The 22,963-nt window shown below is 37.2% G+C and overlaps 1 protein-coding gene across 6 annotated transcripts in view; it reads left to right on the forward strand.

Moving 5' to 3' along the window:
* NUP35 (nucleoporin 35) overlaps window positions 1–22,069 on the forward strand; it is a 42,908-nt gene extending 20,839 nt beyond the window's left edge. For 5 of the 6 annotated variants that reach the window (XM_036858920.1, XM_036858921.1, XM_036858923.1 and 2 more), the window contains 5 exons: window positions 15,199–15,340; window positions 17,941–18,010; window positions 19,089–19,217; window positions 20,277–20,441; window positions 21,418–21,629. In XM_036858920.1, coding sequence (XP_036714815.1) covers window positions 15,199–15,340; window positions 17,941–18,010; window positions 19,089–19,217; window positions 20,277–20,441; window positions 21,418–21,495 — 584 coding nt within the window. In that variant the 3' untranslated portion in view covers window positions 21,496–21,629. Of the gene's footprint in view, window positions 1–15,198; window positions 15,341–17,940; window positions 18,011–19,088; window positions 19,218–20,276; window positions 20,442–21,417 lie in introns of all 6 variants that reach the window. The other variant, XM_036858918.1, reaches the window with a different exon arrangement.
* The last annotated feature ends 894 nt before the right edge of the window (window positions 22,070–22,963 follow it).

Genomic DNA, 22,963 nt, shown 5'->3' on the forward strand with positions numbered 1-22,963 from the left:
TTGCCACTAGGTTCTTCATGGCCTTTTTTTTTTTTTTTTCCCCCTTAGATTCCGTATATATGTGTTAGCATACTGTATTTGTTTTTCTCTTTCTGACTTACTTCACTCTGTATGACAGACTCTAACTCCATCCACCTCATTACAAATACCTCCATTTCATTTCTTTTTATGGCTGAGTAATATTCCATTGTATATATGTGCCACATCTTCTTTATCCATTCATCTGTCAATGGACATTTAGGTTGCTTCCATGTCCTGGCTATTGTAAATAGAACTGCAATGAACATTTTGGTACATGACTCTTTTTGAACTATGGTTTTCTCAGGGTATATGCCCAGTAGTGGGATTGCTGGGTCGTATGGTAGTTCTATTTGTAGTTTTTTAAGGAACCTCCATACTGTTCTCCATAGTGGCTGTATCAATTTACATTCCCACCAACAGTGCAAGAGTGTTCCCTTTCCTCCACACCCTCTCCAGCATTTATTGTTTCTAGATTTTTTGATGATGGCCATTCTGACCGGTGTGAGATGATATCTCATTGTAGTTTTGATTTGCATTTCTCTAATGATTAATGATGTTGAGCATTCTTTCATGTGTCTGTAGGCCATCTGTATATCTTCTTTGGAGAAATGTCTATTTAGGTCTTCTGCCCATTTTTGGATTGGGTTGTTCGTTTTTTTGTTATTGAGCTGCATGAGCTGCTTGTAAATCTTGGAGATTAATCCTTTGTCAGTTGCTTCATTTGCAAATATTTTCTCCCATTCTGAGGGTTGTCTTTTGGTCTTGTTTATGGTTTCCTTTGCTGTGCAAAAGCTTTTAAGTTTCATTAGGTCCCATTTGTTCATTTGTGTTCTTATTTCCATTTCTCTGGGAGCTGGGTCAAAAAGAATCTTGCTGTGATGTATGTCATAGAGTGTTCTGCCTATGTTTTCCTCTAAGAGTTTGATAGTGTCTGGCCTTACACTTAGGTCTTTAATCCATTTTGAGTTTATTTTTGTGCATGGTGTCAGGGAGTGTTCTAATTTCATACTTTTACATGTACCTGTCCAATTTTCCCAGCACCACTTATTGAAGAGGCTGTCTTTTCTCCACTGTATATGCTTGCCTCCTTTATCAAAGATAAGGTGACCATATGTGTGTGGGTTTATCTCTGGGCTTTCTATCCTGTTCCATTGATCTATATTTCTATTTTTGTGCCAGTACCAAACTGTCTTGATTACTGAAGCTTTGTAATATAGTCTGAAGTCAGGGAGCCTGATTCCCCCAGCTCCATTTTTCGTTCTCAAGATTGCTTTGGCTATTTGGGGTCTTTTGTGTTTCCATACAAATTGTGAAATTTTTTGTTCTAGTTCTGTGAAAAATGCCAGTGGTAGTTTGATAGGGATTGCATTGAATCTGTAGATTGCTTTGGGTAGTAGAGTCATTTTCACAATGTTGATTCTTCCAATCCAGGAACATGGTATATCTCTCCATCTGTTTGTATCATCTTTAATTTCTTTCATCAGTGTTTTATAATTTTCTGCATACAGGTCTTTTGCCTCCTTAGGTAGGTTTATTCCTAGATATTTTATTCTTTTTGTTGCAATGGTAAACGGGAGTGTTTTCTTAATTTCACTTTCAGATTTTTCGTCATTAGTGTATAGAAATGCAAGAGATTTCTGTGCATTAATTTTGTATCCTGCTACTTTACCAAATTCATTGATTAGCTCTAGGAGTTTTCTGGTAGCATCTTTAGGATTCTTTATGTATAGTATCATGTCACCTGCAAATAGTGACAGCTTTACTTCTTCTTTTCCGATTTGGATTTCTTTTATTTCTTTGTCTTCTCTGATTGCTGTGGCTAACACTTCCAAAACTATGTTGAATAATAGTGGTGAGAGTGGGCAACCTTGTCTTGTTCCTGATCTTAGTGGAAATGGTTTCAGTTTTTCACCATTGAGGACAATGTTGGCTGTGGGTTTGTCATATATGGCCTTTATTATGTTGAGGAAAGTTCCCTCTATGCCTACTTTCTGCAGGGCTTTTATCATAAATGGGTGTTGAATTTTGTCGAAAGCTTTCTCTGCATCTATTGAGATGATCATATGGTTTTTCTCCTTCAATTTGTTAATATGGTGTATCACATTGATTGATTTGCGTATATTGAAGAATCCTTGCATTCCTGGGATAAACCCCACTTGATCATGGTGTATGATCCTTTTAATATGCTGTTGGATTCTGTTTGCTAGTATTTTGTTGAGGATTTTTGCATCTATGTTCATCAGTGATATTGGCCTGTAGTTTTCTTTCTTTGTGACATCTTTGTCTGGTTTTGGTATCAGGGTGATGGTGGCCTTGTAGAATGAGTTTGGGAGTGTTCCTCCCTCTGCAATATTTTGGAAGAGATTGAGAAGGATAGGTGTTAGCTCTTCTCTAAATGTTTGATAGAATTCACCTGTGAAGCCATCTGGTCCTGGGCTTTTGTTTGTTGGAAGGTTTTTAATCACAGTTTCAATTTCAGTGCTTGTGATTGGTCTGTTCATATTTTCTATTTCTTCCTGGTTCAGTCTCGGCAGTTTGTGCATTTCTAAGAATCTGTCCATTTCTTCCAGGTTGTCCATTTTATTGGCATAGAGTTGCTTGTAGTAATCTCTCAGGATCGTTTGTATTTCTGCAGTGTCAGTGGTTACTTCTCCTTTTTCATTTCTAATTCTATTGATCTGAGTCTTCTCCCTTTTTCTCTTGATGAGTCTGACTAATGGTTTATCAATTTTGTTTATCTTCTCAAAGAACCAGCTTTTAGTTTCACTGATTTTTGCTATTGTTTCCTTCATTTCTTTTTCATTTATTTCTGACCTGATCTTTATAATTTCTTTCCTTCTGCTGGCTTTGGGGTTTTTTTGTTCTTCTTTCTCTAATTGCTTTAGGTGCAAGGTTAGGTAGTTTATTCGAGATGTTTCCTGTTTCTTGAGGTAGGCTTGTATTGCTATAAACTTCCCTCTTAGCACTGCTTTTGCTGCGTCCCATAGGTTTTGGGTCGTCGTATCTCCATTGTCATTTGTTTCTAGGTATTTTTTGATTTCCCCTTTGATTTCTTCAGTGATCACTTCGTTATTAAGTAATGTATTGTGTAGCCTCCATGTGTTTGTATTTTTTACAGATCTTTTCCTGTAATTGATATCTAGTCTCATAGCGTTGTGGTCGGAAAAGATACTTGATACGATTTCAATTTTCTTAAATTTACCAAGGCTTGATTTGTGACCCAAGATATGATCTATCCTGGAGAATGTTCCATGAGCACTTGAAAAAAATGTGTATTCTGTTGTTTTTGGGTGGAATGTCCTATAAATATCAATTAAGTCCATATTGTTTAATGTATCATTTAAAGCTTGTGTTTCCTTATTTATTTTCATTTTGGATGATCTGTCCATTGGTGAAAGTGGGGTGTTAAAGTCCCCTACTATGATTGTGTTGCTGTCGATTTCCCCTTTTATGGCTGTTAGTATTTGCCTTATGTATTGAGGTGCTCCTATGTTGGGTGCATAAATATTTACAATTGTTATACCTTCCTCTTGGATCGATCCCTTGATCATTATATAGTGTCCTTCTTTGTCTCTTGTAATAGTCTTTATTTTAAAGTCTATTTTGTCTGATATGAGAATTGCTACTCCAGCTTTCTCTTGATTTCCATTTGCATGGAATATCTTTTTCCATCCCCTGACTTTCAGTCTGTATGTGTCTCTAGGTCTGAAGTGGGTCTCTTGTAGACAGCATATATATGGGTCTTGTTTTTGTATCCATTCAGCCAGCCTGTGTCTTTTGGTGGGAGCATTTAATCCATTTACATTCAAGGTAATTATCGATATGTATGTTCCTATTCCCATTTTCTTAAATGTTTTGGGTTTGTTATTGTAGGTGTTTTCCTTCTCTTGTGTTTCTTGCTTAGAGAAGTTCCTTTAGCATTTGTTGTAAAGCTGGTTTGGTGGTGCTGAACTCTCTCAGCTTTTGCTTGTCTGTAAAGGTTTTAATTTCTCCATCGAATCTGAATGAGATCCTTGCTGTGTAGAGTAATCTTGGTTGTAGGTTTTTCTCCTTCATTACTTTAAGTATATCCTGCCACTCCCTTCTGGCTTGCAGAGTTTCTGCTGAAAGATCAGATGTTAACCTTATGGGGATTCCCTTGTGTGTTATTTGTTGTTTTTCCCTTGCTGCCTTTAATATGTTTTCCTTATATTTAATTTTTGACAGTTTGATTAATATGTGTCTTGGCGTGTTTCTCCTTGGGTTTATCCTGTATGGGACTCTCTGTGCTTCCAGGACTTGATTAACTATTTCCTTTCCCATATTAGGGAAGTTTTCAACTATAATCTCTTCAAATATTTTCTCAGTCCCTTTCTTTTTCTCTTCTTCTTCTGGGACCCCTATAATTCGAATGTTGTTGCGTTTAATGTTGTCCCAGAGGTCTCTGAGACTGTCCTCAGTTCTTTGCATTCTTTTTTCTTTATCCTGCTCTGTAGTAGTTATTTCCACCATTTTATCTTCCAGGTCACTTATCCTTTCTTCTGCCTCAGTTATTCTGCTATTGATCCCATCTAGAGTATTTTTAATTTCATTTATTGTGTTTTTCATCATTGCTTGGTTCCTCTTTAGTTCTTCTACGTCCTTGTTAAATGTTTCTTGCGTTTTGTCTATTCTATTTCCAAGATTTTGGATCATCCTTACTATCATTATTCTGAATTCTTTTTCAGGTAGACTACCTATTTCCTCTTCATTTGTTAAGTCTGGTGTATTTTGACCCTGCTCTGCTGTGTGTTTTTCTGTTGTCTCATTTTGCTTATCTTACTGTGTTTGGGGTCTCCTTTTCACAGGCTGCAGGTTTGTAGTTCCCGTTGTTTTTGGTATCTGTCCCCAGTGGCTAAGGTTGGTTCAGTGGGTTGTGTAGGCTTCCTGGTGGAGGGAACTAGTGCCTGAGCTCTGGTGGATGAGGCTGGATCTTGTCTTTCTGGTGGGCACGTCCACGTCTGGTGGTGTATTTTGGGGTGTCTGTGGCCTTATTATGATTTTAGGCAGCCTCTCTGCTAATGGATGGGGCTGTGTTCCTGTCTTGCTAGTTGTTTGGCATAGGGTGTCCAGCACTGTAGCTTGCTGGTCGTTGAGTGAAGCTGGGTCTTGATGTTGAGATGGAGATCTCTGAGAGATTTTTGCCGTTTGGTATTACGTGGAGCTGGGAGGTCTCTTGTGGACCAGTGTCCTGAAGTTGGCTCTCCCCCCTCAGAGGCACGGCCCTGATGCCTGGCTGGAGCACCAAGAGCCTTTCGTCCTCACGGCTCAGAGTAAAAGGGAGAAAAAATAGAAAGAAAGAAAGAAAGAGCCTATAATATAGTGAAGTAAAATAAAGCTATTGTAAAGCAAAGCTATACAGACAAAATGTCACCCAGAAGCATATACATATACACTCACAAAAAAAAGGAAAAGGGGAAAAATTAATATATGCTGCTCCCAAAGTCCACCTCCTGAATTTGGGATGATTCGTTGTCTATTCAGGTATTCAACAGATGCAGGCACATCAAGTTGTTTGTGGAGTTTTAATCCGCTGCTTCTGAGGCTGCTGGGAGAGATTTCCCCTTCTCTTCCCTGTTCGCACAGCTCCTGGGGTTCAGCTTTGGATTTGGCCCTGTCTCTGCGTGTAGGTCGCGTGAGGGCGTCTGTTCTTCGCTCAGACAGGACGGGGTTAAAGGAGCAGCTGCTTCGGGGGCTCTGGCTCACCCAGGCCGCGGGGAGGGAGGGGTACAGAGGAGGCGGGGCGAGCCTGCAGCGGCCGAGGCCGGCATGACGTTGCACCAGCCTGAGGCGCGCAGTGCGTTCTCCCGGGGAAGTTGTCCCCGGATCACGGGACCCTGGCAGTGGCGGGCTGCACAGGCTACTGGGAGGGGTGGTGTGGAGAGTGACCTGTGCTCACACACAGGCTTTTTGGAGGTGGCAGCAGCAGCCCCAGCGTCTCACGCCCGTCTCTGGGGTCCACGCTGATCGCCGCGGCTCGCGCCCTTCTCTGGAGTTCATTTAGGCGGTGCTCTGAATCCCCTCTCCTTGCGCGCAGCGAAACAAAGAGGCAAGGGAAAGTCTCTTGCCTCTTCGGCAGCTGCAGACCTTTTCCCGGTCTCCCTCCCTGCCAGCTGTGGTGCGCTAACCCCTTCAGGCTGTGTTCACGCCGCCAGCCCCAGTCCTCTCCCTGCGATCCGACCGAAGCCGAGCCTCAACTCCCAGCCCCGCCCGCCCCGGCGGGTGAGCAGACAAGCCTGTCGGGCTGCTGAGTGCTGCTCGGCACCGAGCCTCTGTGCGGGAATCTCTCCGTTTTTCCCTCTGCGCCCCTGTTGCTGTGGGGTCCGCGCTGATAGCTGCGGCTCGCGCCCGTCTCTGAAGTTCGTTTAGGCGGTGCTCTGAATCCCCTCTCCTCGCACACCAGGAAACAAAGAGGGAAGAAAAAGTCTCTTGCCTCTTCGGCAGCTGCAGACTTTTTCCCGGACTCCCTCCCGGCTAGCTGTGGTGCACTAACCCCTTCAGGCTCTGTTCACGCAGCCAACCCCAGTCCTTTCCCTGCGATCCAACCGAAGCCCGAGCCTCAGCTCCCAGCCCCGCCCGCCCCGGCGAGTGAGCAGACAAGCCTCTCGGGCTGGTGAGTGCTGGTCGGCACCGCTCCTCTGTGCGGGAACCTCTCCGCTTTGCCCTCCGCACCCCTGTGGCTGCGCTCTCCTCCGTGGCTCCGAAGCTTCCCCCCTCTGCCACCCGCAGTCTCTGCCCGCAAAGGGGCTTCCTAGTGCGTGGAAACCTTTCCTCCTTCACAGCTCCCTCCCACTGGTGCAGGTGCCGTCCCTATTCTTTTGTCTCTGTTATTTCTTTTTTCTTTTGCCCTACCCAAGTACGGGGGGGAGTTTCTTGCCTTTTTGGAGGTCGGACATTTTCTGCCAGCGTTCAGTGGGTGTTCTGTAGGAGCAGTTCCACGTGTAGATGTATTTCTACTGTATCTGTGGGAAGGAAGGTGATCTCCGCGTCTTACTCTTCCGCCATCTTCTCTCCTCCCCAGGACATGGACATCTTTGAGGGACCATTTTCTGCCTACCACATAAAGTTTTTAAAATTAGTCACCAAAATTTATTTAGTTTCATGCCAGACTAGCCATAGTGCCATTTATTGGTCTCTAATTTTGGTGGGATAATATTTTATATTTTAGTCAAAAGAATAAATGCAGATTGTTTTAAAAAATCAAATAGTACTTAAATACTTATAATGAAATGCAGCGTCTTTAGCTTTATTCCTCACAACTAGCCAGTCCAGATCTTAGAGCTATTCCTTTTGGAATTTACCTCCACTTAACTAAATGAGATGCTGTATTAGCTTTCTGTTGTCACTGTGACATATTACCATGAATTTAGTGGCTTAAAACAACTCGGATTTATTCTCTTATAGTTCTAGAAGTCAGAAGTCCAAAATCAATTTCACTGGGCTAAAGTCAGGTGTTGATAAGACTGGTTCCTTCTGGAGGCCCTAGAGAGAATCCATTTCCTTGCTGTTTTTTGTTTTGTTTTTTCCAGTTCCTAGTGGCTACCTATATTCTTTGGTTTGTGGCCCCTTCTTTCATCTTCAAAGTGTATTGAATCACTCCAGTCTCTTTCCATCATCACGTCACCTCTCTTGTAAGGACAGTAGTGGATATCTTGGGGGTCCACCTGAATAATCCTGATTAATCTTCCCATCTCAGGATCCTTAATCATAAATGCAAAATCTCTTTTGCTATATAAGGTAATATTCATAGGTTCCAGGGATTAGGATGTAGTCATCTTGGAGGGCCATTACTTAGTCAGCTGTATATGATTATATTGCTAATTGTTTTTTTTTTTTTTTTGGTGTTTTTAAAAAAAATTTATTTATTTTTGGCTGCGTTGGGTCTTCGTTGCTGCACGTGGGCTTTCTCTAGTTGTGGTGATCAGGGGCTACTCTTCATTGTGGTGCGAAGTCTTCTCATTGCGGTGGCTTCTCTTGTTGCGGAGCACGGGCTCTAGGCACGTGGGCTCAGTAGTTGTGGCTCACAGGCTCTAGAGCGCAGGCTCAGTAGTTGTGGCACACGGGCTTAGTGGCTCTGCGGCATGTGGGATCTTCCCGGACCAGGGCTTGAATCCATGTCCCTTGCATTGGCAGGCGGATTCTTAACCACTGAGCCACCAGGGAAGTCCTATTGCTAATTCTTTATTTTTATTTTTAATATTGCTATATTTATCTTAATGTAGGGGAGATAAGATACAATTATCTTCAATTACCTTATCTGAATATAATTAAAATATATCAAACTTTATTCCTTTGTCAGTGTATTATTATGATTATGTAAGCACTGTTTGGTTTTGCACCAAGTAGTAGTATTATAATTTATTCTTCCTGTAAAATTTTAATTTTTTGTTAGTTAATAATTGTTTCTTTTTTCCATTTGTCTAATTTTTCTGTGTGCCATTTGCTCATACTTTAAGCAAATATTCTGCTGCTATGATATATATCTATCTTTTTAAAAATGCTCAAACATAGTTTCAGACACATCTTTGTTTTGTTTTAAACTGAGAACTTCTCATTCTCAGCTTCTTTTTTGGCTGTTTCCTATATCAGCATGATGTACAGCTATCATCTTAGGACTTGCCTTAGCAAGTTTCTAGAGTTGAGATGTTTTTCCTAGTTAACATGTTTTCTTCTTAGCTTATTTCCTGATTTTGGTGAAGAACATATATGAGTAGCTTTCTGAGAAAGCTTGCATGGGAAATTAAATTTAAGACCTTAAGTTTGAAATGCTTTTTATCTCCCTTAAAATGGATTGCTAGTTTAACCAAGTGTAGAGTTCTAGGTTGGAATTTTGGAGGCATTATTTCTTTGCCTTCTAGCTTCTAGTGTTCTGCAGAAGTCATCTGTAGTGATGATTCCTGAGTTGTTGTATGGGGATTGGTTTCAAAAAATTTAAGATCTCTGTAGGGTTAGTGTTTTCAGTTTCACAAATGTGCCTTGGTCTGGGACTTCCATATATTTTTTCTGGGGAATTGGTGGATCCTTTAAATCAAGACACTTACCCTGAATTCTGGGAACCTTCCCTGTATTTGATAATAGCTTTCCCTCTGTTTTGTCTGTTCCCTCTTTCTGGAATTTTTTCTGTTTGTGAGCACTGCAAAGATTTCTAAATTTCTACTTTTTCTCTGTGAGAGTGCCTTTTATGTCTGTATTCTACTTTCTGAAAGATGTCCACAATCTCAATTTCAAACACATCTAATAATTTATTTTATTTTAATTTCCAGTAACCTTTTTTGTTGTTGCTCTCTTAATGTACTTAAAATGTAGCATCCTTTTCTTGTTTCATGGGTAAAATAACTTATCAGTGAGGTTCATGTTGGTCTTTTATTCCTGCTCATATTGTCTGTTTCCTTCTAGTTCTTTTTTTTTTTTCTCTCTCTCTTTTTTTTTTCACCTTTTCTGCCTTTCTTGGTGAAATGAGGCACTAAAAAGCTACTTGGAATCCGTGTGTGTATGTGTATTAACAATGGTAGGAAGGGGGAAATTGGTGGAGAGAGGCTGTTTTGTCTCTTTTTGGACTTCACTGTAGGAGGATTGGACAGTTAGGTAGATTTTTGTTTGGAAAAATCTCTGATTTTAGCATATATAGGTCTTTCTCTTAAGTTTCCCAAAGAAGAATTCTGTAATATTCAGTCTTAATGTCTAAGCTGGTGTTCTGAATATAGAAAGGGAGAAGTCATCTTTTTTTTTTTAATTTTTAAAATTAAAAAAAATTTTTTAATCTTTATTGGAGTATAGTTGCTTTACAATGTTGTGTTAGTTTCTGCTGTGCAGCAAAGTGAATCAGTTATACGTATACATATATCCACTCTTTTTTAGATTTCTTTCCCATTTAGGTCACCACAGAGCATTGAGTAGAGTTCCCTGTGCTATACAGTAGGTTCTCATTAGTTATCTATTTTATACGTAGTAGTGTGTATATGTCAATCCCAATCTTCCAATTCATACCACTCCCCCCATTCTCCCCTTGGTAACCATAAGTTTGTTCTCTACATCTGTGACTCTATTTCTGCTTTGCAAATAAGTTCATCTGTACCATTTTTCTAGATTGTAAATGTAAGTGTAAGTGATATTATACAATATTTGTTTTTCTCTTTCTGACTTACTTCACTTTGTATGACAATCTCTGGGTCCATCCACGTCTCTGTAAATGGCACTATTTCATTCCTTTTTATGGCTGCGTAATATTCCATTGTATATATGTACCACATCTTTTTTATCCATTCCTCTGTCAGTGGGCGTTTAGGTTGCTTCCATGTCTTGGCTATTGTAAATAGTGCTGCAAGGAACATTGGGGTGCATGCATCCTTTTGAATTCTGGGTTTCTCTGGATATATGCCTAAGGGTGGAATTGCTGGGTCATATGGTAACTCTATTTTTAGTTTTTTAAGGAACTTTCATACTTTTCTCCATAGTGGCTGTACCAGTTTACATTCCCACCAACAGTGTAGGAGGGTTCCCTTTTTTCCACACCCTAGGAGAAGTCTTCTTTTCACTATGCAGATTTTCACTTATTCTCTTACATAGTTTTTCTCCACTGTGACTGGGACCCACTGAGTCCTGAGCCATTGAGATTCCTTTTCCTCAGGGACTAAAGCCTTGGTCTCTTGGGGGTGGAGCGGCTGGGTAAGATGAGGAAGGGCTTGCCATTTCATCCCATATTATACACTCTTAAACTAGTTTTCCTTGATTTCAACCAGGAGCCTCTTTCACACCTTTCACAGTTTCTGTGGTCTCCAAAACCTGGGACTTTCTAGATTGACTGTCATTAGGTATCTGACAGGGATTAGAGATGAATACAAGTGTTCAGTTCGCCATATTGTTTTGGTTATTGTTGTATTCATTGTTCAATATTATTCTGGGTACAAAGAGTTTGTCAAACTGAAGAGTCTAAGGAAACAGTCCCTAGAAGATTGCTCTCTCTTCAGGTGCCAGCTGCAAGTTTGGGGGTCCCCAGGACCACCCTCACTTCAGACCTGCTGGCTGCAAATTCAAGCTTTCCCAAGCCCACTCTAAGGTTAGATAATTCACTGGAAAGACTCAGGACCCACTGAAAGTGCTATACTTATGGTTACAGTTTTATTATAGAGAAAGCAGACAAATTAGAACCACCTAAAGAAAGAGATACGTAGGCTGAAAACAAGAACTTCCGTGACGTGTTACCCTCCTGGCATTGATATATGGCACTGCGCACAGCGTATTGGCAAGTAGGGAGCTCACTGGAGCCTCCATGTCCTGAGTTTTCATTGACGTTTCATGACATACAAATGACTGATTGAATCACTGATCAAGTGGCTAAACTCAGTCTCCATCCCTCCTGCTCAGAGGTGACCTTTTTTATAACATGGATGGTCTTCATGGTTGGTCTTTATGGCGTGACCTACCCTCACCAGGAGTCATCTTGTTATCATAAACTATCAGGTGCTCTTGAGGTTGAGGGGGTCTGCCACGAGTAATGAAAACGCTCCTGTTGCTGGGGAAATTCCTAGGGTTTAGAGGTTGTCTCCCAGGAACCTGACAAAGGCCAGACATCTCTCTGGGCTGAGGCCAAGTTCTTTATTATACATTGTGCTACATTGTTTCATGGTAAGAAGGTAACAACACTGCCAGGAACCTCTTTTTCTCCCAAGTTTCATATGCCAAGTATCTGTTTAAAATTCCTACTCTTTTTATCTCTTTTATTTTCATTTAGGTTAGTTTTCTATTTTGAAATAATTGAATCTGGTCTTTAATTGAAGACATTTTCATAAAGGGTAATAAGTTCTTTTGCCCTCTGCTTCAGTCTGATCTTAAGAAGACTGAGTAGTGATTTACAAAGGGAGACACATTACAGTTCAATTTGATGTGGTTTGCTAGGCACACTTTATTTTCATCTTATAAAGCATTGCATGTGAGTACCAGAAGTCTGATTGAAAGGAAGTAAAATCAGTGGAGCAATGAAACATTAACAAGGTGGGGGGCAATTATGCTAAAGGTATGTAAATAGTTTTAGATTATGTATAAGTAATTATGTTTTTCAGAGTAGTTGACAGGGCAAAAATTAGATTGCTTATTCGTTTGAGACTTAATTTTGATTTGTTTTATTTTTAAAAGTCATAATGGTAGTCTCATTTTGAGACTTCCATTTAATTTCTTGCTTGAAGGTTATTACATGATGTAGCAGAACTAAATTGTACCTTCTTAATGGTAATGCAGGACATAAAAATTTTGAATTGGCTTTAGGTTTTATACTAGAATGCCTTTTACTATCTTTTTGTGTTAAAGGCATGTCTTTGTAGTAAGAACTAAACTTATTTAAGCTTATCTTTTGCGTGCTTCTCCTTATTTCCTAAAGGGATAGTTGATAAGTTGGTTGATTAGCAGACACTTGTCAAAGTGGGGTGTTTCATTTTAAATCAGCCTCATTTTAGAAATGTTTTGTACCTATTAAATGCATCCGTGGTGATGAGGAAAAGAAGAATTGCTAGGAAAAAGAAAAATTGCTAGATGTATTATAGCATGTATGCAGTTTGACAATGCAGTTTGACATTCTTTTCAGTTATTTACTTCGTATTGTCTCTTTTAAGCATGAACTCAATTTTAAAATTAGATAAATCTATAAGACTGGGCCATGTAATGTACTAGGATTCCATGTCCTTCTTGTATATCTTTTTGTTTTCTCTAGAGTTAATAACTGTTACATACTTTATTTTGCTTGATTACTATTGTAAAAATATTTGAATATTTGTTTCTCATTGCTAAATTCTTTTTTGCCTGGTTACTCGACAACTGAACATAAGCAGTCAGTTTTGAGCATCTTTGTTTTCTAGTAGGGTCTAGGATAGTGTTTTGAATTAAATAGATTCTTTAATAAGCCTAGTAGATCTGAGGTGATCTGAAATGTATTTTTTTTTTTTTCCTTAAGGAAAGGCTACATTAATGGGTTAAATTAGATTAATTCTGGTCTCTAAATTTGACTCCAGATGAAGTAAAGGGATTCAAGTTGTATGGCATAAAGAATTAAGAATTTTGAAATCCTTAGATGACCATATTTTTCCTCTTTAGTTAGACTCACATTGTTGCATTGTAGTTTTTACTTGATTGATGCCTTTGGCTTTTAATTCTGTTGAGGGTGTAGTTTTGGTTTGGTACTGTTCGGAGGCAAGAGAATGGACATCATTCCTGGAAGTCTTTTATTTTAGGTTTGACTGAATATATTTGTGCTGTTGATGCAAAAGAATAATTGTACCAAGTGCATCATTTATAGTATTGAAGTTATATATTAAAACAGTTAACTTTTGTGAGTTCTTGTCTACCTAAGTTTCATTTGATTCTTGGAGTAACATGTAAGTCTTCTGTTACAGGTTAATTTATGGATATAATAAAGGGAAACTAACATTTATTAGAGTTAATGAGATATAATTGACATTGTGACATTGTGTAAGTTTAAAGTATACAGTGTGTTGATTTGATACACACTGTGGTCATTTTGATATTACAAAATGACCATAGTGTCTTAGCTGACATTTTTCATCATGTCACTTAATTACCATTTCTTTTCTTGTGGTGTGAACCTTTAGATCTACTCTCTTAGCAGCTTTTAAGTATATAATACAGTATTATTAGAGGTAATCACCATGCTGTACTTTAGATCCCCAGAACTTATTCATCTTATGACTGGACGTTTGTACCCTTTGACCAATAACTCCCCATATCCCCCAGCTTCCAGCCCCTGGTAGCCACAAGTCTACTCCTTCTGTGAGTTCTGCCTTTCTTACATTCCACATATAAGTGAGGTGATAGAGTATTTGTCTTTTTCTGTCTGACTTCTTTCACTTATCATCATGAACATCATGCCCTCAACATCCATCCATACTGTAGGAAATGGCAGGACTTCCTTCTTTTTCATGGCTGAATAACATTCCATTGTATATACGTGCCACATCTTCTTTATCCATTCATCTATTAATGGACCTTTAGGTTGTATCCATATCTTGGCTCTTGTGAATAGTGCTGCATTGAATATGGGAGTGCAGATATCTGAGATCCTGTTTTCATTTTCTTTGGATATTTGTATGTCTTTGGAAAAAAGTGTATTTAGTTCCTCTGCCCAATTTTTTATTGAATTGATTTTGTTTTTGTTTTTTTGTTTGTTTTTTGCTATTGTATGAGTTTCTTATATATTTTGGATATTAACCCTTATGTATATACATGTTCCTTTTCACCCTTCTCTGCTTTGTTATTATTTTTTTCCTGTAAGATTTTCTGTTTTCTAACATACTAGGTATTGACTTGTCTTTCTTCCACTAGAATTTAAGCTCTATTAGAGATTTTTTCCCCCTTTGGTCTAACTTGTTCATTACTGTATCTTTAATACCTAGAATAATGCTTGGTGTACATTTAAGTGCTGAAAAATATTTCTTGTATGTGAAGCATTATTACTACTCCAAAGATGAAAAGAAATAGTCTCTGCTTCTCAGAAATGTGTGGTCTCAGTAGGACAGAGCCTCTGAGATAAAATGAACACGTAAAGTGTTTAGCTTGACATGTTGGACGTGAAGTACTCATTAATTGGTAATTATTGTTGAAGAATAAGAAAAGAAAGAACAGAATCAGACATTTCAGATAGAAATGACCTGAATAAAAGAAAACTGCGTTCACATCTTAGGGACTAGGGTAGATACTGTTTAGGGGTATATTGAAAAAGTAAGGTTGGAACTATATTGTGGAGACCAACCAAGACATTTGGATTTTGTTTTGTGTGTAATGAGGAGTTACTGAATCTTTTTAAGGCAGAGGTGTCATAATGAAAGTGGTAGGTTTGGAATATGAGTCCAACAGAAGTCCTTGAGGTTGACTGGAGATCCTTCTGCTGTAGGCTTAACTGGAAATTAATAAAACATTTAGCAAATTTATAATAAATAATAAAACATTTGCAAAATCATAAATTATGCTCAAATTTTAATGACTTCCTCTCAAATTGTGTGGTAGTGTATAATTATCATTTGATTATAGTGTGTATTTTGAATTATTTATGGAATTGCCAACTTTTAATATACTTTTCCATTTAAAACTAAAGCTTTGATATTTTAAATCAAGATGTTTATATTGGTAACTAACTTACTAAATATACTAATATAGGGCAAAGTATGTTTAGTCCAGCAAACATTGGTCAACCACGAAAGACAACATTATCTCCTGCCCAGTTGGATCCTTTTTATACTCAAGGAGATTCTTTGACATCTGAAGATCACCTCGATGACACTTGGGTGACTGTGTTCGGGTAAGGTTTCTAGATTATTTACTTAAAAAAAAAAAGCCCTAACATTTTCTAATGAGTATTATCAAACATATAAAAAAACTAAAACAATTGCACAGCAAACACCCATATACCCATCACCTAGATTCTGCAGTTGTTAACAGTTAGCTACATTTGTTTTATCTACCATTAATTCATCTTTTTTGTTGTTGGTATATTTCAGAGTAAGTTGCAGACATCAGTGCATAACTACCTTGACATTTCAGCATGTATATTACTAAGTAATGTTTGATTTTTAATAGTTTTTCCATCATTTATCTGTATGCCTCTTCTCAGATTATTTTCTCTTCAGCATATTTGCTGGATATTGGAAGAGGATTGTCCCTTTAGACTTAGGAAGCTCCTTTCTCTCTTTGTTGTGACTGTGTCTATGCTTATATTGGGCTTAACCAGTTTTGAACTAACAGATTGAATTTCATTTGTATATATATGCATACTGTGTCACAGGGTTGATACTTTCTAGCTACAGAATATTGAATATTAATAGAAATTGTGCATGACAGTCCTAGATGCATTTGGATAGATTTTTAGATCTAATAAAGTACTTTAAAGCGTCTTAGAGATCATATTGCATCATTTACATATGAGAAACCTGAGGTATAGACAGATTAAGTGATTTACTCAGAGGCTTACATCTAGTTATTAGTAAAGCTTCATCAAAAACCCAGGTCTTTTATTTTCAGGCTGTGATTGTTTATACTGTACTACATAAGGTTGGTTTCTGAAAGTGTGGTGTCATACTGTTACTGGACCTTACTATATTTAGTTTTGGGGTTTAAAAAAATATAAAAACATATGAGTTCCTTGAAGGAAGAACAATGCACAGTAAATATTAGTGGACTTTATATATTCAATTTATTTAAAATTCAGAAGCATGTGTAAGAATATGGTGAAAAGTTTTCTTTCCCACTTTTTCCCCCAGATAGTTTTTCTCCCTTGTAAGGCAGTAATTGCCACCTGTTTTTTGTGTAACCTTTCAGAGAGATTCTTTGTTACTGATTCTGTTTAGGTAATAAGCAGGGTCATTGCTTTCCCTTGTTCTCCAGAAAGCCCATGCTCAGCCATATGTCCAGAGCAGTTGGGCTGACTGCTGCTGCTTCTTTTTTTTTCTTCCCTTTTATGTGTTTAAATTTTTGTATTCTCTTGTGAAGTAAGTGGCTGTATGTTTTTGAATGTGTCTGTCCACTCTCAAGTGTTTTTCAGGTTCAGTAGTAATGGTGTCACTTTTAAGATTCCTCAGTAATTGGATAAATTACTTGAAGTACTTCTGTTAGCCCTTCATTTTTAAGATGTACACTTTCCCAGCTATTTATTTTCTGTTGGTTTTATGTTTCAGTAACCCTGCATATAAGTTTAATTGCAAGAACAGAAACATTTTCTTCTAAGGGATAAAATATTTTATTTTGATTATCTATAGGGAAGTACATCTAAAATACATTATATATCTTCCTTTGATAATTTAACTTTTTCCTGCTGACTCAGGGTCATCATGAAATATCATTTATTGTTGTAGGGTGATTCTTTGACAGGATATTGGACTGCTTCTACTCAGAGTGGTCCTAGACTCTTGGAATTATGTTTTATTTCTCAAGTGCCTGCATCACTTGCAACCATTATTTCTCCCTTTCGTTTTAATTTTTTTTTAGTTCTGCTTTGTAGGCACCCTGAGTCATTTGTTGTTTTTCTTTGAGATTAGAAATCTTATATCCAAATTTACGTAACATAAAATAAATTTCCAATCCTGAATGCAGTGAGTATTTTAGTCACATAGATTTTAACGCGTGGAGTTTCTCATTTATTTTTGTGACTTACATTTTTTCCTTTAGGGTTCTAATCCAAGCTCCAGATAACTGAAGTTACTGGTTAAGGAAACTCCAGATTTTCAAGCTGAAAATAGCTTTATTATTTGGACTATAAAAGTTATATCTCATTGTAATATTCAAAGCATATAGAACTTTATAAAGAAGAAAGTAAAAATCACTTAAAATTTTCCCATACAGAGATATGTCTATTAAAATTTTGGTAACCATCCTTTTAATTGATTGTTTACCATTGATATTGGTTCTGACTTTATTTTTGTTTCAGGAATACATTTCTGAATTTTCAGGTAGTGCTCAATATATATTGATATGATTCTATATAATTTAAAGTTCTTTCCCCTTTAATAACCATAGCAGTATATCGCAACATTTCCCTTTCTCTCTCTCATGCATGTGCGCACACGCACGCACACACCCACACCCACCCATGTAAAATAAGTTATTTACAGAACTGTAACTTCATAGTACTTTTCTAAGGATTATGATAATGACAGTGAGAGTAGAAGGTGGAATTTGGGGATGGAGAAAAGTGGCTGAGTCAAAACTAATTTTAACATAATTTGCTTTTGGGTGATGGGCAAATGAATAGATTTAGCTAATATAGGGGAAAACAGGATGATCAGGGTCTCTTATTAATGTACTAGACAGTTACAGGGAGTTTATCGTGAAACACTTGTAAGGTAATTTGCATTTGTGTTATCGAAGTTGACTTTTCAGACAATTTTTTGTCCCCCCCAACCCCAGGTTTCCTCAAGCATCTGCTTCCTATATATTATTACAATTTGCACAGTATGGAAATATCTTAAAACATGTGGTAAGTCTTAATTCTTTTCATTTCAAGATTTAGGCTGAGGAAAGATAACCTGTGAATTGAGGGAAAACTTTGCTGCTGAGTGTTGTCTGGTTTTCTTCCAAACTTAAAAATTTTTCTTTTTTTTTTTTAAGGTTTTCATAGGATGTATCTATCTTTTGGAGTTTGGAAGGCTGGTAGTTGCGTAGTATTTGATAAAAAGGGATAAAGAGAGAAGCAAGAGAGTGAGAGTTTTCAGGCTTCCCCCTTTTAAAAATATTTCACAGTCTCTTAAAAAAGATCATGCCAAGTTTTCCAATTTGAGCTTGTTTTATTGGGGATAAAGCAAAAGGGAGATGTTTCCGACTTAGAGTTCTTAGAGCTTTTTTAGCTTGCAAGTTATAAATAACAAATCTTTTTTCTATTAGTAGAAATTGACTTAACTCCTACACAAAATCAGATTGATGAATACAGTTTTTTTTTTTTTTTTAACAATCATTTTTGTTATTTATTTATTTTTGGCTGTGTTGGGTCTTCGTTTCTGTGCGAGGGCTTTCTCTAGTTGCAGCAAGCGGGGGCCACTCTTCATCACGGTGCGTGGGCCTCTCACTATCGCGGCCTCTCTTGTTGCGGAACACAGGCTCCAGACGCGCAGGCTCAGTAATTGTGGCTCACGGGCCCAGTTGCTCCGCGGCATGTGGGATCTTCCCAGACCAGGGCTCGAACCCGTGTCTCCTGCATTAGCAGGCAGATTCTCAACCACTGCGCCACCAGGGAAGCCCGATGAATACAGTTTTTAAAAAATTTCATAGCAAGTCTTGATAAGACCTTTTTATAAGAAACATTATCTTATGAGAATTACTTTGCTTTCAGAGAATATTTGTCACATATTTTTTATATAAGAGATTTGAGAACTATTGAAATGTATTGAAATTGTTTAATAGGATTTTTGTTGAATCCTAGTATACAGCTTTTTACAGGGCATCAAATAAAAAGTGGAAGCAGATTTATTTCATATGTTTCTGTTTTCTAATAGAACTCATTAAGTTTAAATTTTATATACTTTGTATTTTAATTTAAGAGAAAACTTCATTTTTTGCAGATGTCTAACACAGGAAATTGGATGCATATTCGTTATCAATCTAAACTGCAGGCCCGGAAAGCTTTAAGCAAAGATGGGAGAATTTTTGGAGAGTCCATCATGATTGGTGTAAAACCATGTATAGATAAAGTAAGTTATTGCTGATGTAAGGAAAATAGTTTAATTTATATGCAGTGCACAAGTCTGAGTACTAACATTGGTGGTTATGTCACTTTGCTTCACTTTGCCTCTTATTTTTAAAAATGTGATGGATGATGTTACAGCACTCTTTTATGGTAAGTCAAAGGTATTTAGTCACAAGACTTTAGAGGTAATACATCCCAACCCCTTCACTCTACAGATAAAGAGGCCAAGAGGAATTAGGTAACTTTCCCAGAGTTGTTAAGGTGAAGCCTGCATTCTAGGTCTTTTAACTTTTAACCCATTCCCTTTTTTGTGCAAAGCAACATCAAATTCTTTACCTCAAAGGCGTGGTGCTATTTCAGAATGAAATATTTTATACGAATGGTAACTGAGGGTTAACTTCTAAAAGCTGAAGCTTTTTATTAGTCATTTCTACCTTAAAATATTTAAATATTATTATATATTTGTATACTGATAAAATAATACTGGGCACAATTTAAACTTCGTGGCTTGTAAAATCATGATCATTCTTTAAGTAAATCTATGTGAACTTCTGCTACCTACCAGGCACTGTGCTTGGGACTTACGTATACACACTAGTGCACGAAGCAGACATGGCTCCTGTTATCATAATCTAGGATTACTGAGTAGTTGTGTAATTATTACGTTGTGCTGTGGCAGATGTTTGCAGAGGCTAGAGGAAAATTTGGGTTTACTGGATACTAAAAAGCACTGGACTTTGATGCCCCACACCCCTCAGTTTCCCTAAGAATTCTTTTTTTTTTCTTACTGATTTTCCGTAGTGTTTGTTAGGAGATTCTTACTCTTGATAGTCTGTAGTTTTCTTGAGGATATTTGAGGTCATTCAAGTGAGATTTCTGGTTGAGCATTAGATCTCATATGCTAGCTAAGAAGCACATATTGTTTTATCAAGCCTAAAGTTATTTGAAAGTTTAATTAAATAAAGTACGCTACTTTTAATGAAGTTTTCTTTGTAAGTAGGATGTAATAGTGGATATGTATTATGTTAATAAACAGAGAAGTTCTTTCTCTTTATTTCTCTAGAGTGTTATGGAAAACAGTGACAGGTGTGCTTTATCATCTCCATCTGTTGCCTTTACACCACCAATCAAAACCTTAGGTACACCAACCCAACCTGGAAGTACTCCTAGGATTTCTACCATGAGACCTCTTGCTACAGCATACAAAGCTTCTACTAGTGACTATCAGGTATTTTAAAGATTGGGTAAAAGAATATACTTTAAAGGCTGCAATGCTTAGCATGTTTAACTTTTTCATTGGATTGATTTGTATGCCATTAAATATTTCCTACTGAAGTTGATTGGCTTGATGAAACCTATAAACTTTGCATTTTTAAATTTCCTATTTTAAAAATTAGAATTTTAGCCAGTTGGAAATTTATCTTGAATTTTTAAAATAATTCTTTGCCATTTTAAAAAACATTTTGAGAGTTAATTAGTTTAGTTTTTTCTAAGGTATGTTGCATACATAAAAAGTTTCTCTTATGGATGTCTCTGGCATGAGGGAATGTTAAATCCCTATTAAACTGATAACTAAATTTGATGGTGTCGCAAATGAAGAACCTCTGGTTGGAAGTAGCTTTGGTTATCAAAAGAAAACATTGACCAGTCCCCATTTCAAAACTTCTCATTTCAAAAAAGCTTAAAGGAAAAGTTCATTATATTCATTGAAGAATGCTAGAAGTATTATGACTGTCATTCCGTATGTTATTGTCGCCTGCTTAATTAGCCAGGAGTTCTGAACTTGCCTAGCTGCAGACACAGGTCCTGAGATTAGCAGATAAAACACTTTAGTAAGGCAGTTTGACTTCCCTTGAAATTTGGGGATCATTCTAGAACTGGTTTAATTTTTCCCTTTAGTTTTTTTTTTTATTAAAACCAGTATTTTAAAGTCCTTATCTCTTTTAGCTTTTGTGTTGTTTGTTCAGTTTACTAATTTAAGGAGCAGATGTAATTTGCCTTGCCAAAGGAATACAATTTTGTTATTCTTAAAAGCATAAGGATGTTCTAACTAAGCCTATATTTTAATTTTTAAATATACAATTTATTGCTGCAAATCCACTTTAGTTTAGTGTTTGGCATTTTTAAATTAGCCGTTAACTGAAGAATTGACTGTGATACTAAAGAAACCATAACCTTACAATTGTGTGTGTTTTTTTTAATAGGTTATTTCTGACAGACAAACGCCAAAAAAAGATGAAAGTCTTGTATCCAAAGCAATGGAATACATGTTTGGCTGGTAATACAGTAAGAGCTAAGAACTCAGCTACAAAGGAGAAGGTTGCCACAATAAAACAGACTTAGCAGGGTACTGCTGGGTTTCCTTCGGTTAGTTATATAACCACTCTTGACAGTATCGTATAGCTGTCTCATACTTCCTTTGGAAGCCTTTTTCTTAAAGGATACAGCATATTTGTAACTCGCACTTTAAACGATGCTTGAGATACATTTTAAAGAAACAAAACATCCCTGTATATAAGATTTTGTGCTTTCTGTGACAGTGCATGCTTAAGTGCAAAAAACTCATTGATTATTGTAAATTATGTAATTGAGTTTGTAGTGAGGCTTTGTAGTCTTCATGAGTTGGTGAGGTGAATATCATGAAGGGTAACTGTACAGCTGATTCTAACAAGACACAAAGATTATAATTAACAATTTGAATTCTGGTCTTTTAATTTAGATGGTATTTAATATTTTAATTATCCTTGTTTATATTTGTCCTGTCATGGATTGTCATCTTTCAGTCTTGTAAAACCAACACAGTCTTTTAAAAAACCTACTGAAGTTTCTTGATAATAAACTTGTCAATTATATGTATTGAGCAGTTTTTGAAAGGGTGGTTTATTAATTAGTACAAGAAGTTTGAAGTCTTCGCAGAAATAGAGAAAATATGTCATGAACCTCCATCCACCTGTAATCCAGCTTTAATAACCATATAACAATCACTATTTTCTTAATTTCTATTATCCGGTCCTTTTAAAAATTTCCCAATTGTTTCCAAAATTTGTTGAATTTTATGTTTGGTTTGTTTGAGTCTCTGTCGAGACTAGGTCTACACAGTGTATTTGGTTTTGTCTTTGGAGTGTCTTGAAGTTTAAATTAGAGTTCCCCTGCTCTTCCCCACTGTTCAGTACACCATGATTTGTTGAAGGAACCATGTGAGTTGCCTCAAGAGTGTCCCACAGACTGAATTTGATCTAAACAAGAATAGCTTTCTTGTTTAACTAGTTCTGTCATTTGTCCCATATCCTAGAAGTTATATCTAGACAAGGTTAATTAGATTCTGCAATCTCATTTTTTTGAGCAAGAATACTTGATAGTAGTATGGTGTACTTTATGTTCAACCATGAGGCATTTAGTTCTGGTTGTCCCACTTTTAATGGTCCTCAGGTTGTTCATTGGGCATGCGGGCAAAAGCCAAACACCATCATTGGAAAGTTCCCCGTAAACTTTTTACATAATGTATTTAAAAGCATGCATTAATGATGCTTGCCTGAATCAGTTATTTCATTAAGATTTGCAAATTGAGGATTTTCCAAACCTATCATTCCTGTTGCATTTATTAGTTGGAATTCTTTCATATAGAAGAACCTTGTTCCATCCATGCATTAGGGCTATTTGGTTATCATGGAATACATTCATACCAGGATAGCAGGATAAATATTTAATTCGTTTCCTTTATCAGTTTTCAGAGTTATTTTTGGTGCCCTG

Source organism: Balaenoptera musculus, chromosome 7 (genome assembly GCF_009873245.2).
Source record: "Balaenoptera musculus isolate JJ_BM4_2016_0621 chromosome 7, mBalMus1.pri.v3, whole genome shotgun sequence".
Taxonomy (NCBI): Eukaryota; Metazoa; Chordata; class Mammalia; order Artiodactyla; family Balaenopteridae; genus Balaenoptera; species Balaenoptera musculus.